Here is an 18,524-nt window from a genome sequence, read left to right as displayed (position 1 = left end):
GATGGAAAGAAATCAGTGTTGTTCTTTAAAGAACTTAATAACGCGTTGAACAAAAAATTATCGTAGATAGGAACCATTCCTTTTGATCTATTTTTATTTATAAGAAATTATGATAAAAGGAATCTAACAATAGTCTGATTTAACTGTAACTTGAGCGTAGTTAGTAGTTAATTAATAGTCTTACGGTTCAAGATGTAGAAACGCTAAAAATTCTTTTCGATTAACAGGTAAATTGTGCATATTCACATGCTTTGCGTGTTATAAAAACGTTTATATTATATGTGGTTATAAATTAATTGATCTAGCTTTCCAGCAGATTAGGCGTCTCTAACTGATCTTTTAGGATCCTCAAAGATCTTAAAATAAATAGCAACTACGAGTTAGCAAAAGAAAGAGGTCCAAAATGCTAAATAATCAATTCTTTTAATTGAAATTAATTTTAATTAACCATTAAAACTTTTTAAGACTAACTCTAATATTGACCTTTCTAATATATCTTATTACATTTAGAAATACATTCTTAAAAAAAAACACTGCATTAGTTTTGTGTGTCCTCAGTTTTTGACTTTTTGATAAAAATAAATAAAATAAAGAGAGTAACTCCTATAAAAGTCAAAGAATTTTATAATATTCAAAAACTATTCTTATTTTACTAAAAATAGTACTAGTTCGTACTTAACATAGCATATATGCAGCAGTGAACTTAAGTTTAGTAACATTAAATTTCTTATGGAGATGGCTAGACTATACGAATGCAAAGGTTGAAATGTTCGTGATAATTGTTCTTACAATTCTTCCACAGTGTTTGAAAGTACATTTAATCCACGAGGGAATGATTGACATCCTTATTCGAATAATGTAGTAGAAAATATTCAGCCTAGAAAATTCTCTGTAAGGTGTATAATGCAGCAATCATTAAGCATGGTTGTTTTAGGCTTATGTAAGTTTTTTACAATGATAAGTAAAAATATCTCCACTCTTTAACTAAAAATGTTGAATAATTTATATACAGGATTTAAAGTTATCACTGTTGTTGATGCAGATATTTTACGTTTTTGGCTATACAAATTGATTAACGATTAAAAAATTAATCTCACCGATGGAGCACTTGTGATGGATTTTTTGGTTAAAAATCGCATTTTTACAGTCAAATACTCCATACATTTATCTGTTTTGGAACCATGCGAGCAGTTGAACAATACATTTTAGTAGCTTAAGATTGAGAAACAATTACTAGCTACAGTATTCGCCAGCCAGACCCGTATCCAAAAAGTAATTTCTGGGTTGGAGGGTTTACATTCGATATAATTTAGCAAAAGATTTATCTTAAAAATCCATTATTAATAAGTACGCATATATATAAGTAACAATTCTTCGACTGCTTTGGAGAGATTGTGGTTGAGTGCCTGTAACCTAAGCATCCGTTGTCACCTACTATAAACTACAGCAGCTATTGCCTCATTGAGTGTTGATAATAAAAGTTAGTGAACTAAATTAAATACAAATAATAAATCAGGATATGAAATGTCAGATCAGAAGGGTTGCCAACTCAACAACATCAGTGAATGAGTCAGCGTTCCGATGAATGTAATTGCCAATAGATAGCCTCAATACAAATAGATGTTTTGAAGAAATAAATTTTATTTTGGAATGCATCACTTAGAATTATGTGATTTATCGATTATGTTCAAAAGCCATTGACATCTTATTTCACTTTACGTAGAGACGCCGATAAGGAGCAAAATTGACACATTAATTAAATGTTATACTATGCAAATATATATATATATAAAAATAATAACAAAAATGTTCGTTTGTTAAAAAATATAAATTTTACAAACTTTATTTTTTATTTATCGAAATGTTTTCATTTGTTTTGAACTTTAGTCATAAAAGGTACACAAATACAAACAATCACGATCATTATTATTATCAAAAATATCCTTTCGAATCCCTTCGAAATTATTTTCATACAAATGAACTAATTTAATTAAAGTACAGATTCAGATATATAAAATACATACATTATTATAACAAAAGTGCCTATGGTACGCATATACAATTTTACATATGTACATGTGTATATAAGATGTGAAGTCCAAATGACCATAATACAAAATACAAAATACAAACTAGTATAATAATATAATATACTAACTCCTCCGCGATTAACAACTTACACAGTTTAATACAATTTAAGAAAAAATTATATACGATGTCTAGTCTAAAACTCTAAAGAAGCTAAGCAATGCAATTGTCCAAGCGCAAGGCACTGCTCCCGTCTGCTCCTGTCTGCTACTATGTAACATAACTACCTAACATCTAACATACTCCGATTGCCTATGTTTGGATCTAACTGCACGATCTACTGTACGAGTAAAAAATAAAAATAAAAAATATAAATTTTTACTTAAGACTAAGAATTTTTTATATTTATATTTTAAATAAATTAATTATTGGCTGCGGCAAATACTCGCTGTCTTGTTGTTGTTGCTGTTGGCGATGTGATGAGCATGGAGTCCTGCAACTTAGTGTTGCCATTGATTTCGGTAGCGTATGCTGATCCATTTTGGTATTCGAGCGTTTTATGTACACCATTTGCATAACCATTTGCTTTGTTGGCCAATTTTTCTTTCTGCAAAAAACACAATAATAAAAATTATATATGGTAAATAAAAAATTTATAATTAAATTAGTATTATATCTCACCTTTTGTTCGCGTTTTAAATAGGCTTGTTTGTAAAAATCGGAGAAGAGGAAGTAGAACATAACAGCATGCGCACCAATGAAGTAAGCAAAACCGATTGGATAGTTGCAGTCATTTCTGAAGAACAATTGGAATGAGTGGACCATTACCAATACGAATTGTATCATCTGCAAGACTGTGAGGTACTTCTTCCACCACAAATACTTTTGTACTTTAGGGCCCATAGCGGCTAACATGTAATAGGTGTACATTATAATGTGCACGAATGTATTCAGAAAACCGAAGAAGGTAGAATGACCGCCAGGTGTGAATTTCACACCCCACCAAACTGATACCGGCATAATGCCATGATGTATGACATGGAGTGTCGATACTTGATCATAGCGTTTACGCATCACAAAGAAGAAGGTATCGAAGAACTCAGTAAATTTGGAGAAGAAATACCACCAACAACCGCGCGCCGTCTGTAAAGAGTTCAAAAGAAAAAAAACCGTTATATTACTTTGTATCGAAATTAGTATAAACGGCTTAGGAGTGTTAAGTATTTATGCAAACATAAAGTCAGGCTCTCTGATGCAGTTACCTTAACAGTAGTTTCTGTTGGAAATGGTAGGGCTAGTCTTTGTATGTGCATGTTATTTTAAAATGATTATTATTTACTTGTAATTTAGACTCTAAATGCCGTGTGAATTACGTTTTCAATGACTATGAACTTATTTTGTTTGTCGTACTTATAAAACTGCCTCCTCGCAACAATTCGCTGTTATGAGTATTCATCTAATATTTCAATTGAATGGACAATTGCCAGTCATACTTATTAATTAACAACACGTTTTACAAGTCAATATTTAATTTATTGCTCATTCCAATATTTATGTTAAAGCTTAAGTTTAATAAAATTTCTTAAATTATGATGATATTTTGACATTGTGTATGTAAATATGTAAACAATAAAGTTCATGTTAGGAGTTATAAGCGTACTTCTCCTAAACATTGTGAAAATTGTTTTCTGTAAAGAAATCATGTTTATCATATTTTTTTTTCATTTAAAAGGTTGTTTATTCTAGTCTAACATAAGGTCGAAGGACATTATTAAGACGTGAAAAAAACTGTTGGTTTTAGAGTTTAAAGGAAATTCTTTCTAAGTGTTCTAAAACAATAGGTTACGTTCGCTATAAGGGGAAAGGGAGTCAGGTCTTTTCAAAAAATAGTAGGCTCTAACAAGGGTGCATACCGTCATCTATGAGTTTTCTACGTGTGTTAGATATATAATAAGTAGCTATCCTTTTTGGGTTGCTAACTAAATATGGCTGTAAATAAAAGGATAATAACCAAGTCTACCTAGGGTGCGCACCCTTGGTACCTATCCTTTTTCGGTGTGTTAAATATGATTATGAATAAGACAATTGGCATTTTTAAAACTCAATTTGCATACATCCATATACAGCAATTTATAATATTTATCTATTCTACACTAATATTTAATAATTAGCTACTCTGTATCATTAAATTCGTAAAAACTGAACTTAGGTTTCTGCAAACAGGACGTCTTTAATAGTGGAACATGAAGTTAGAACCCTACGATGGAAGATTTTAAGCTGTTCAAATATTATTATGATGCAAATAATGGTATCATAATAAAGACGGAACTCATATGGCTGTATAAAACATATCTGCAAACGTTTAGTGAGGGTAGTAACGTAAGGTATGGATCACATGCAATATTATACAAAATATAAAATTGCATATATAACATCAGCATAGGAGCAGTTTTTATGTACTAATAGCAACATTTGGGAAGTGACTGAATATATAAACAGAAAATTCTGCGATAAAATAATAAGATTAATATAAACACACAGTTTTATCGTTTAAACATAATGAAATGATAAATGACGATAGATTAGGTATTAGCTTTAAAAATGAAATAATATCGGTAGAATGGCACTGCAAAGGAATTCTCACTACTTTGGAAGATGAAAAAGTGAAAAAACCTCTGCACCGTTCTTATAAAGAAGTTAGTAAGAACGATGTAGTATCAATCCCAACAATAATGACTGCGTCTCAGAATACTCACTGGTAATCGAGAGCGATAGAAGGAGTTGCAATGTTTGTCAAGCATAATTACTTTTGCAGAAGTGGAGGCCTACTCTTTTATTTACGGTTTTATAACTGTCGGACTCTAATTAAGTCTTACTGAAATTAAAAAAGACAGCAGATATTTTCTCACTCAGTTCTAATAATAAAACTTAAATTAATGAAATCGTTATGGTAGTGAATTCTGAAAGAATTTAAAAAAGGAATTCTAACTAGTTTCTGGATTGGTGCCTGTAAAATCTCTATAAAATTATTCAAGGCTTTTTTTCGTCAACCATAAAAAACCTACAAGTCTAATTAGAGTAAAATCCCAGTTTCTTTGGGTGATTCTTAGGTTATTTTTTATTTGATGTCATACAATTTTTAGAACAATTTAGGTAAAGACTATGAGAACCCTGTCGAAGATTTTGATTGCAATAGCTTTCAAATAAAATTTATTTAAAAAAAAACCAGTATGAATTTTTTATAACCTTGTTAATAATATTTACTTTGATAAGTGAACTTTTTAATTATTATAAAATAAATCATCGAACAAAAACCACAATTAGATAATATATTTATAAATAAACTGAAATTAATATAATTAAATCAATTAAATAACTACACAAAAAAATTTGTTATATGTTAATTTTAGAGTTTGATTTGCTCTTTGATTTCGTCAAAATTTTTTATTAAAATAATAATTTTTTTTTTGGTATTAGTTTGTTTAAATAAAAACACACTAAATGGGTTTGCCAGTAATATGATTTTATCATTCTTAAGTATGTTAAGTAAAGAGTCAATAATGAAAAAATTGGAAAAATTTATTCTGATTTAAGTAAGAATTTTACTAGCGAGATTATTTGATAGCGAAACGTTCTTTGTAGTTTTGCATAAATTTTTTTTGGTAATTTTTTTTCCTGAGCTGCTTAAATATGCGCATTAATAAAAACCTTATAATTTTATTATTTGTAAATTTTTATTTTATTTCTCTTCTATTTGATGAGATGTGAAATGACAAAAATTTGTACAATCTTAACAAAGTTAGAGATGAATAACGGGGTTACGCCTCCAGGAACTAGTTTCGCAAATGAAGCCACGCGATTTCTAATATTACTCAAAAATATTCCCGAGGTGTACATGAATAAATTTATTTTATTATTCACAATGTTTTATTGTTTATTATTTAGAGAATTGAGGCACGTGATGTTTATGGGTTTTAATAAATATTTTTAGACTGTTCTAGTAGCCTTTAGTGTTTGCTACAACGTACTATGTGACATATATGGAGATCTAATTGGAAATAGAGTACTCAACTCAACTCAACTCCGATCGCTTAAAATAATATTAGTATCACTTCTTTGATGGTGTTTTCTATAAGCCGTAACTTATAAGTCTGTTCTAATTAAAAGGCATGGCAAGTGCTAAGAAATTAGCAAAAAATAATAAATAACTTGAAATTTGAACAACGATAGTTTCCTACAGCTTCGACTCGTTCGGTTAATAAACGCCGAAGTAATTTGCTTCGAATTTGACAGAATTAAAGATCTATTACATTGAAGTCCAATAATTATTTGCGAATTTATTAATTATAATTAATACAATAAGAACAAGAACAATCATTTTAAAATGTTTACCAGGTTGAGTATTTGGCAGTACTGCGAAGAATCTTATAGCCAGATAAAAAATTCAATTAAGTATTGTTTTTTTTTTTTAAATATAAAATAAATTAATTTAATTTTAACAATACAAAATATTTTCTTGACCGGTTTTAAGTTAATTACTCAAAAATCCATAATCATTTAAAAACTTCACACATTTCATGCTAAGTCAAGATATTCTAAACATTAGTGGCCGGGCATTAGCAGTAATCTATTCTAACGTAACTAAATAAATATGATGCTCTATATAATCACTAGGCGAAAATGGGGATCGAATATTGTTCAGATAAGCCAAATCATAAAATTCGTCGATATGCAAAAAAAGAAAAAGACCTAAAGTCATCTGGAGTCTTTTTGCTTTGAGAAGGATGAATAAATACTAGAATCTTTCTGTGAAAAGAAAATAATAAGTAAATAGACAAAAAATATCTTTAGGAATTTTTCAGCACAGAAGTCTACAGTTAACTAGTAAAAACTATGTATTGGTGTCCATTTCCAAGTTATATATAGATTCTAGGAAGAGCCAAGGTCCTCCTTATGTGAAGTTTTCAAATTAATAACTAGGTGAGATATCCTACAAAGAACTAGTGATGATCTACAAAGAGAGAGCCAAGTTTGTGTGATTTTTTCTAAATCATTGATGAAGTATATTACGATTAAACATATTGATTTCCTCACTGAAAGATGAGAGAATTTTAAAGAAAATAAAAATATTTTATTATTTTATTATCGTTAGTTTTCCTGAAGATGACTATCGCAGATAGTCGAAATATCGTAAAAATATTTTAATATATAATTTGTTTTTAAATATAAATAATAAGTTAAAGTTTTTTTATTTCTATTTAAATGACCAATTAGCCCGTTAAAAAATTTTATAAAATATAAAAACTTTATAACTTTTATATATATAAATTATTGTACCTTTTAAATAATTTTCCTTTTTAATATTCAATTAATTTGTTTTATTCCTAATATTTTTATTATTTGTGATCTAATTTATATTTATCTATTCCTTTAGATGACTTCAACAGTAACTCTTTGTCGAAGAAAGCGATTTTGAGCTTAAAATTCATTCCATTCCTTCATTCTGCCAAGCGCCTTTTTTTTGGCCTCTGTTGATGGGCATGAGATACGTACATTTTTCATCAATTTTCCAGCATACTTGTTTGAAAAGGATTTTAACTTAATATAAATGGGCAATGAAAATAACAATGGAGCAATGTACTGTTTTGAGTCTTTAAAAGAATTACAGAGTTTGTGATATCGTGGAAAGGGAAGATCTTATGTGAAGCTCTAGAAAACCAGTCCAACTCAACATTTAACCAGTTAAAGGTTTCGTTAACTCCAACAACCAGAAATGGTCAGTAGAACTAAGCACATTAAGAATGAGGTAGAAGCCTAACCCGCACAGTCGACACTGAAGTCATCTCACATTTTCAGTGAGACACTTAGAGATTTATCTACAAAATTGTGTGTAGGTACTGATTGACACCAACTCAAACAAATAAAAATATTATGTACATATATTATGTGTATTAATATTATATATACATATATATAAAAACAAACTAGTAATTCTACTTAAGCGATCTTTTATAAAAACTCTCCTTTGATTTTATTAATTAAATATAATTAATAATAAAGTTTAAATATAAAAATCAAGATTATAGTAGAATCGACTTTTATTTATCAAAACTATCCTCTTACTCAAACTAATAATTAGCATATAACTGATAACTGCCAATCCACCAATGGTAATGGCAATAACCTTACCATCAGAAATAACCTAATGACATCTATAGCAAAACACTTTAATCAAGACAGTTTATATATGCAAAATAAATAAATAAAAAAATAATCTTACTAAACCGTTTGAATTATTTTAATAAAAGTTCATATTTTTTTTATAATTTTACAAACGACTTTCTTTAATTTAATTTAAGATTGATTCTCGCAATTTTAATTTTGCGGTCACAATTTTTGTGGACGAATTTCACAGACAGTTTGTCTGTTTTAAGCTGCATAAATTTTATTTTTTAAATAAACAAAGTTTATTTTTTATTTTTGATTTTTTAAATTTTTTTTTGTTTTTGATTTTTATGCTCTTAAAAAAAAATTTATTATATGAACAATACTTCAATATATTATAGAATTTTTTTTTTGTGAAGTGCTCCACCAAGAACATTTGTTTAGTATTCTTTTTTATCGAGTTAAAATCCAATCAGGTTTTTTTAAAAAAATAAAAAATAAATAATTTTTTTGAATGTTTATTAATAATAATAGAATTTTTTATATAAGACGAATAAGAATTTTAAGATGACATGTATGTGAAATAAATATTGTAATGTGTTATTTATTTAATATTCTGTATCAATACAGATTATTATTTATTTAACTGCATCATTATAGATAAATTTATAATACATTTATAAACTTTTTGTAAATATTGAATTTACAAATTTTATATGACGCCTACTTACCCTTAACGCTGCTGGAGAAGGGGAGTAGTCGACTGGTTCGCATCGAATATTGTAACCATTTAGCCAGCCTCCTATGCAGGACTTTAAGTGAATAAAGGAAAAATATTTTTTTATTAATAGTTCAATGTATATAAATAGTTTATATATTAACATATTATAAAATAAATAAAAAAAACTCTTTTATATAGAATTTTCACTAAATAAAACAAAAATATTTTTTCTAAATAATTCAATATATACATATATAAATATTAATATTGTTTATAATATATAAATATTCTACAATAAATTGATATTAAAGAAATATGTTTTTTATAATTAGAAGTAATAAAGTAAATACTCACTTCATAAAATAGCCAGGCACTAAATATGACTTGTGCAAAATTATAGACAATCAAAACTTTTCTTAACTGAAAGGGTTTTCTGTTTTCCATCAATTTGGGACCAAGTACCTGCAAACAAAGACAGATTGTTAAAAAACTTGATATAAAATTAAAAATTTTGCAATTTTTTTAATTAAAAAAAAATAATGTCTTCAAAATAAAGCATTAAAATGTGCGAATTTATTTTAGTAGCGCGTCATGTTATTGAGACATTCAAAAATGTTGTTAAAAATTTTATATGCCAATGGTTTCTATTTTTAAAAACCATAAAAAAAAATTAAAAAACTATAAGAGTTGCCAAGTTTTGGGCGAATAGAGTTGCACAAAATATCAAAAGTTTTTTGTTTCAAAAGCACTGAAAAGTTCCAATGTAAATTGATTTTCATAATTATGACTCATTGTAAAACTATTATGTTTCATAAAATATTTAAAAATACAAAATACCACACGTTTATACATAAATCTCTGTAAATAAATGTATATATATTCTGTATAAAACGTAACCGGAATTAATAATTCGAAAAACACGCTCAAAAGTTAGTAACACTGTATAGTGTTGTCAAACTAGATTTGACTCTCGATCTGTTACTCAGTGAGTTAACATCAGCTGTTTTTGTAATTTTACTTCAAGTTTATGCCTATTTTACTTAATGGTAAGCCAGTCTTTCCAGCGTTTTAATATTATTTTTATAGTTTATCATATTTAACATATGATACACAATATATTAAAAGTACCGCAAATCGTAAGTTTTTCACATTGTAATTATTTATATTAGATGTTTCTAAGTGTTCATATTTTCTGAAGAATTAGGACTTCACGAAAGGTTAGATTCAAAATTCAAAAACAGCTGACGTATCTTTTATGCTTCAAAATCTGAACGCAATCCCACTTAATTCATATAAATAAGCTCAAATATGATAATTAGTTTAGTAATGTAATATCAGAGAGATCTATTGTGTTTTGTATCTACGTAAATCTCTCAGTATGTATAAATGCTGACGCTCTTACATTTCCTTCAAAAGTATTCTTCAATTAGAAAAATAGAAACTTTAAGAAATGTCCTATTAAAACAGTCGGTATTCTAATATACTAGGTTCAATTTGCTGTGATAATTATAAGTACAAAAAATAGATAGGGATTAAAAAATACTTTATCTTAATGTGTTTTCACTATGTGCTATCTAGGATATATCTATATATCAAATTTCGAATACGTTGAAATGGTATTTTTTTTTTATAGTATGATCGTCTGAAGTCTTAAATTACTAAATTTCCTCAATTTTTTCTGCCATTAATGATCTTCAAGTTAATTAAAAAAAAATTATAATTTATATATTTACATATATTGTACTCATATTTACAAATATTCATTATTAAATTTTTTTTTGTTTAGATCTATCTAATAGAGACAGCCAATTTTTTTCTGAATTCAGAAAAAATTTTATCCATACAAAAAAATAGACAGACAAAAGGACAAACAGAGAGACATACAAGAAAGGAAATAGACAGAAAGACGAATGGACAAGTAGACATCATAATAGACAAACTTAGTAAATAATATTATTATTTATTTATTATTATTTGTTTGATTATAGGCCTTCGAACACCTTCGAAATAAAAACTAGGGAAAAAGGATTAAATAAGGTTGTATCCCTTCACTCATCCTGTTTATAGTAACAATTAAACAAATAATATCTAGATAATAAGTAAAGACATAAATAATGGTGGTACTTAATCAGTAATAAAACAATGTTGATAAAATGAAAGTTATGAGCAGTTGATATGACAACTCAGTTCAGCCCAGATTATGTATCGATAGTCGTATTATCGAAAGCGTTGAAATTTTAACTCCTCCTGAAAGTGTAGTAGTAGTCGACTGGTGATGCGAACCAGGATTTAGGTGCACGTATGTATATTCCAAGTAACATCTGTTACATACAGTACGGTATGTTACATACAGTAGGGAGGCCTTATCAATTTTCATTAAAATCTAAACTTTAGAGATTTGATTCTAACATTAAATCACTGATATACTATTGATATCACATTAAGTACTTCAAGTACTTGAAAGCACTTTATCCATATAAAAAAATGCATTCGATCGAGAAATCAAATTTTTAAAGTAACGATAGATTGGGGACACATATTTTAAACCTAGTAGCAATATAACAAGACAGACGTTGCGTTTAAACGTATTAATTTTTTATGTGTATTTAGAGTTATGTATATTATATAAATAGTAATGGGATTCAATTTAAGAAGATTGTTAGAGGACTATACTTATGTGAAAGTTAAGAGTTACAATAAGTAAGTAATTAGGTAAGCTCCAAAATAATTTTAATGTAACTTCCGTACTAGTTCCAATATACATATTAAGTAAAGTGAGCTGATTGGTGTTAAGTAGACAAGCATAAGCCTCCATGTCCCAGCAACAAGATAGCAGTTAGTTAAACCCAACAGCTATCTTGATAATATTGAATTTAAGATATGTCCTTGAAAATTATATAAATTTATTTATAAAAAGTAACTTTTTAAGAAAAATGTTGTTGTACTTATGTAATGTAAGATATAACAGCTGTTAGTTACTTGCCAAAAGTTCTAATAAAACGATTTCTTAAATACTAATGTCTAGACGTTGTAAGTCAAAAATGCTATATTAAAAATTTGTTAATGAAATTAAAAATTACGAATAGTGGAAACTTGGAAATGTGTAAGCAAAAAAAAATGGTTTCTTATTTCTTTACCCCACTTTTAATTAACAAAATTTACTTTGATAATTTATTCCAATGCGAATTCAGCTGTAATGTTTGCATTTTATTCAAAATAAAAGTCGCTAACCGTCGTAATAAAAGCCAATAATGTGTTGCAGCAACATTTGTAAAATTTATTTTTTTATTTTATGTATAAATTCATTTTTTTTGCTTTTTTAAGTTTTTAAGTTTTTATGTGAATACTTAAAATTGCATAAAATGCTTTGATTTTTAGTGCTTTGCTTTGGTGTTCGAATGCTTTAATGTGACAAACTTTTTATACTTGGAAAAAATATTTCAAATTGTAGAAATTAGTTTATGCTCGTAAATTTAGCAATCAAGAGATGCTCCAACACTTTTGGCTCCTCAGTGCTGCGAAATGTTGGCGTTTAATGATGCGAATATTTCAGGAGGAAGCATCAAATCATCTGCGAAACAATGTCAAATTTTGCAAAAACTTAGAGAAAATATTATTTATGTAAGTTCGTTTTTTTTTTTATTTTATATGTATTTATTGCCGCTGCTGGTATTTATATAGTTGCATAATAATGTTTAAATTGCATATTTAAAAGCATTTTTTACTTTTTATATGTAATAAGTTTATTATGCGATAATTTATAATGCACGCATTTTATGGCGGAAAGGCGCATCAAGGTTACACCGCTGAAGAGTTACTAAAAGCGAGTTTGTTGCTTAAGTCTTTTGTGCTATTTTTTCTAAAAAGCATCTTTAATAATTAATTTTATAACTTTTATTTAATTTTTATATCAGATTTGTCAATAGCATATATTTAAAACCTAAGCTGTAGTTATTAAAAACATTCACCACACTATCAGTTTGTTTTGTTTTACTGGTTTCTCCTGACCCTGAACTTTTATCTTGCGCATATTTCAAAATCGCACCGATGCGCTACTTATGCTGCAGCACACCATTGAATCACACACAAGCAGCACTACAGCTTTCAGTGGACATGTGGAGCATGGAAAAACTCCAAGCTGCACAGGCATAGCCAGATTACAGGTTCATGATTTTAAATAAAATAATATTTGTTTACAACAACTACACATGTCACTTCGAAAGGAATTGTAAACTAGTTTTCAGTCTCGAATGCTCTTTGGAGCAATGTCCAAAGTAGTTCGATATTCAAAGTGATTCAATCTACTGTCCTAAGCAGATGTCAGACATAAAGCTATATTCTTAATTATATTACTTTGCAGATTATATTCTTCTAGAATTTGCATTTTTTAGTGTTTTTGTTAATGAACTTGAATTTCATTTCGAAATGTAAAAAACTAATAAAAAGTCGACGTCATTAAATTGTTAAAGGCAATATAAAATGCTTTTGTGTTTATTGCAAGTCATTGAGATTTTAACTTTATAGAGGAGTTAAGTGTGTATTATGCATAAATAAATTATATACTTTGATCAAGTTAAGTGCACATTTGCTAAGAGGGAAGCAAGTACTCACATGTTGTGGTTACAAAAGCCACACTACATATGTAATTGGTTGCATTCTCTTAACATCTTTTAATAGATATCTAGTATTGGTAGCAAAAATTTGTAACTACATTCTAAAGGGATTTCCCCATATCCGCATTTAACTGGCAGAATAAAGTACCCTCCAGCAACATTTTTATTACTGTGGTTTTTTGTATATTTTTATTTTTATTTTTTACTGTCCAAACTATTAATTATACTCACTTTTACAAAATAAGCGTATGTTAAACTAATTGCTATGGTGGGGAAGGGCGAACTCATTAAGGGCCAATTTCTCGTTCGCGGATCTGATTTGTTATCCATAAGGTCCCGCCATCCTTCATAAAATGATGTAATGTATTCCTGTAAGAAATAGAAATTGTTGTTTTATTTATAATTGAGAAATATTTTTATCGGTTGAAATATATACTTAAATATGATTGATTCTTCAATAAAATGTAAATAACTGTAATGAAAATATATACTGTATTTCTTTTAAAGGGTAAAATATATAAAATTAAAAAAAAAAATTATATGATAAAATTATGTAGCGAGAGTGAAAAAAAGTATATATTTATAAATAAATATAGTTCATATTATAATTAGAATATAAATAATTATTATAAGCTCATATATACAACATTAAAGAATAAAAAAACATTAAAAATAATGAAAATATTTAAAGAATGGTGAAAATGTGATGTTCCAGATAATATAAAAATACAACAAAAATGTATGTTTGGTATTATAAAACATAGTGGAAACTCTAAACTGATATACTATTGATGTTAAGCAGTATAAAAATTATATATACCAGTTCAGTGACGATTGCTCTAAGGTGCGGAGGTGTGCGGTGAACACCCTAACATAATTTGCAAAATGTCAAATAACATAGATATATAAATTTATTAAGTATCTTCACATCAAGAATTATTATTATTTATTACATTTCCATATATATATTTTTAAAGATTAAAGTTTTAGCAAAAACAATTAAATATAATTGTCTCTGAAAACTCAATCAATTTGCTTCTGTTAGCTGCTATACTTGTTAGTGGTGCTCATATATTTGCAGCTCAAATCACAGAAAAAACCGTAGTTGCATATGAACAAAATAATGTGCGTGTGCTCCCGTTCGTAATATCAGAAATAGAGATTTATATAGTGGGAATTGTATGAGAGTAATTTTCTGTTCTACTCAAATATCAACTGCATGCATACAAATCCAATATGATGATTTGCCAAAGTGGTTGCATGAGCGGCTGAAGTTTGCAGCTCATCTCATCATACATTTCTATCACATTTCGTCTCTCCCCTTTTAACAGTAGCACCCACTAATTACTGTCGCTTACTGTGCGGAGTACTTGTCCGCACATTTATACGTTGCAAGTGGGTTTGATTTTGTTTGATCACTGGATAAACATGTATGGTTCTGAGTTAAAACTCTTTTGTTTGAAAAAAGTTGGTTTGATGTTACGAGAATTATGTGAAAAGTTTTGTTTCTTCCATATTGATATAATATTAAATTTATATATAAATTATTAATTTAATTTATTTAATATGTTATTTTGTTAATGAATTGTTAACATAATATTACGAATATACTGTTGCCTAATATAATATAGTTATGATTAATAAAACATCTCATATATTTTAATTTAAGTGGTACATGTAAAAACAACATTAAAGAAGGGCCGCACACCCTTCCAGATAGAGCACGCGTCGTCACTGTACCAGTTGCTGCAATGGCTGCAAGACTTATTTTGTTTTTTTTTGTGCCATAAATGTAAACAGTTCACAACTTTAAGCTAGATATCTCAAGAAGCAAGCTATATTAGTATAAAGTGGCTTCTAAAAAAATTTTGAAGCTTTGAATATTAAAATTGAACAAAATGTGTTGTTAAATCAAAACTACCGAAAAATCTAATGTCACCTAGCAAATCGAAATAAGACTTATCGAGTTCAAAGACTTAAGACTTAAGCAGCTTCGAAAAAAATTGGTTTTGAATATTAAAATTGAACAAAATGTGTTGTTAAATCAAAACTGCCGAAAAATCTGAAGTCACCTAGCAAATCGAAATAAGACTTATCGGTTATCAGTTTTATTAAAAAATTTAAGTTCTCTATCTATCATGGTTTTTGAGAAGCACCTTCTAATAAAAGGAATCATTTTTGCAGATATGGAAGAGATTTATATGGATACGCTTTTAAGGGATCCATCACATACCTTAAAAAGGTACTCAAAAATATGTTTTATAATATTACAATATAAAAAGATACTTGACTCTTTTCCTCGATATGTGAAAAATAGGTGCAGAGCATGTGTATGATTTCTAATAGCACTAAAAACAAAGAATAAAAATAAGAAAAAGTTTCTATAGACAGTGTGTCAATGTTAAAAAATGATATCACCATTTTCACTATTTTTCCAGACACGTAAATAATATAGAATGAAAAGATTAAAACTAGCACTAGTCCTATGGGGTAGCAAAAATTGTGTTTGATAAAAAACAATTAGCTATATCATTGTTTATATAGAATTAACTAAACCCTGTAAATGCGAATTAAAGTTAAACTTGAAATTATTAAGAATATATTAGCACTTACATGATAAAAGAAATTTTCGAAAGTAAATAAAGTATACAATAAAATTCAACTAAGAATACCGGATAAACATATCAAAATTAATATTGGAAAAATTTTAAAAATTATAGTTTAAGATGACAGATTGTTATGATCAATATTTGTTAATGCATTCCAAATCGTGCATGATAAATAATTACAAGATAACTAAGTTTGCCATCCGACGAAAACAGAAGCTGTTGAGGATGTTGCGAAAGACTTGAGAACAATTAAGAGAACCGGCTGCAAAATATCGACATAAATTCCAATAAATCTTTTTTGTTTTTATTTCGCTACACTCTAAAGTATTCAATGCCAATTTTGTTGCACGTGCTTATTGCATTTCTTCACCTCTTCACTCAGCCTTGATCCATAATACCACCAATCACTTAATTGTATATTGCAATTTATCTACTGTGTTCAGTACAGCTTAAATACCAGTTTCTCAAAGTAACTTTAGTATTTTTAAATTTAATTTCTATGCTGAGTTGTTTTTCAATTTTCAATTTTTGGCTTGTTATCGTTTTCAAGGCAACTGCAGCAAAATGTTATCAGGATTGTTACAAAACCAGGTTCGGTATGCGGGCAAGACTCAATAAATATTAATTTTAATGAAATTGAATGTAAGATGGCATTCATATAAATGCAAAATTGATTTTAGTGTATTTATTTAATTTTAAAATTAAATATTAAGTTTTACTTAAATTTCTTACTATGAAAAATATTGATTTTCGTTACATTTCCAATTATAAACCATATTTTTATATAAACTTTCATTTCTTTTTTTATTCATTTTTATTAACCATACAATACACGATTTAAATATATAAATTAATCAAATAGTTATTTGTTGATTTCATCCATTATTGTTAATGAATTGAGGGTTAAGCAAGAATAATTATGGCTATTAATCAAGCATTCGACTAGAAAATTTAATAAACACTTCAAGCGCGTTTTACAATTTTTTTTATTAAAAATTTATATTTCATACAAATTGCTTTGATTTAATAATATAAAAAACTATTAAAAGAATATCTAATATTTTTAAAACTTTTCTCTTAGTAAAATATTTATGTAATACAAATACTTAATAACACAAATACGTAACTTTACTATAAGAATATATTACATTGGCAAAACTCAATTACAGTCCCGTGCATTTCCTTGTCGCACCCTACACAAACACCTCCCTCCATATCTACTTGGTATATTTTAGTGAAATATGTATCAAAATTAATAAACATTTCCTTATTATTACAAAGTATCAATTAAACGCAATGCCAATAAAATCATATATCAATATTTATATATTAGAATACACTTGAAATAATATTGCAGATAATTTCAATTTTTATTTAATGATTTAAAATTTACATTTATATTATCTATTTTTAATCTTTAAATTTTTAATCTTTTCGTGATTTTATTATATACAATGTGAATATATAAATAAGTTTTTTATTTTTTATTACTACATAACAAAAACAAAAACTTTTTTATTGTTACATTACAAAAAAAGTTTTTCATATATATTTATATAATCACATTGCATACGTAGGTATACTAAAATTACGAATCATATCTTAATTAATTTTTTAATATAAGAATTGAACATTTTTAGTCTCTATTCGACTATTCAGTGAATTCTACCCGAAAAAAATCATACAATCAATATATCTTTAATACCTTTAAAAAAAGTTTATTCAAGCAGCTCAACTCTCAAACTAAGTTTTAGTCTATTCAATTTCTTTTAATTTGACACCTAATAAAGTCATTTGAAATAGTTTTGGTTAAATATTAGTAATCTATGTAATTCTGTTTTTAAAAAAGAACAAAATTTTACAATAAAAAGCAATATCTCATAAGGATTAAATTTTTCTATTTCAAATCTTCAATAATTTTTTTTTATACTTTTTAAATTAAATACAATTTATTACTTGCCATTATAAAAGTAAAAAGGTAGTTGACTGTCTTATAACGTGGACTTAACACTATACATAATGACGACTGAACACCCAAAAAGTGACATCTCCAAAGTAAACATTGAAAAATTGTATGAAATATATTGAAGAGGGAACAATTAAAACATGGAAGGCTTTCTTGCATCTGAGATATATTGAAGGATGATTTTGGCATGAAAACTTCTGTGCAGTGAGTGTCGTGACTAAATATGCTATCGTTGAATCGTTTTAGAGACACTATTAGAACAGTCTAAACAAAATAGTCCGAAGTTTTTAAACCAACTCGTAATCATTAACATAATTCTGACCCATGACTATATTCCAGAGACCAAAGAACAATCACAACAGCGAACTTATAAATACATCAAACGGAAATATCAAAACCATTATTTTTCTGAAATGGTAAGA

The 18,524-nt window shown here is 27.4% G+C and overlaps 1 protein-coding gene across 1 annotated transcript; it reads right to left on the bottom strand.

Annotated features, from left to right (window-relative positions):
- Positions 1 to 1,965: 1,965 nt before the first annotated feature.
- Positions 1,966 to 13,896, bottom strand: LOC119682450 (elongation of very long chain fatty acids protein-like). Its single transcript, XM_038095898.1, has 5 exons — positions 13,759 to 13,896; positions 9,269 to 9,376; positions 8,925 to 9,005; positions 2,710 to 3,171; positions 1,966 to 2,635 (listed from the first exon to the last, which is right to left on the bottom strand). The coding sequence occupies exons 1-5, from the start codon at positions 13,855 to 13,857 to the stop codon at positions 2,450 to 2,452; spliced, it is 936 nt and encodes a 311-aa protein (XP_037951826.1). The 5' UTR covers positions 13,858 to 13,896; the 3' UTR covers positions 1,966 to 2,449.
- Between the last annotated feature and the right edge of the window lie 4,628 nt (positions 13,897 to 18,524).

This window comes from Teleopsis dalmanni, chromosome 2, assembly GCF_002237135.1.
Source record: "Teleopsis dalmanni isolate 2A chromosome 2, ASM223713v2, whole genome shotgun sequence".
In the NCBI taxonomy this organism is placed as follows: Eukaryota; Metazoa; Arthropoda; class Insecta; order Diptera; family Diopsidae; genus Teleopsis; species Teleopsis dalmanni.
This window is presented reverse-complemented; position numbering and strand designations above follow the sequence as displayed.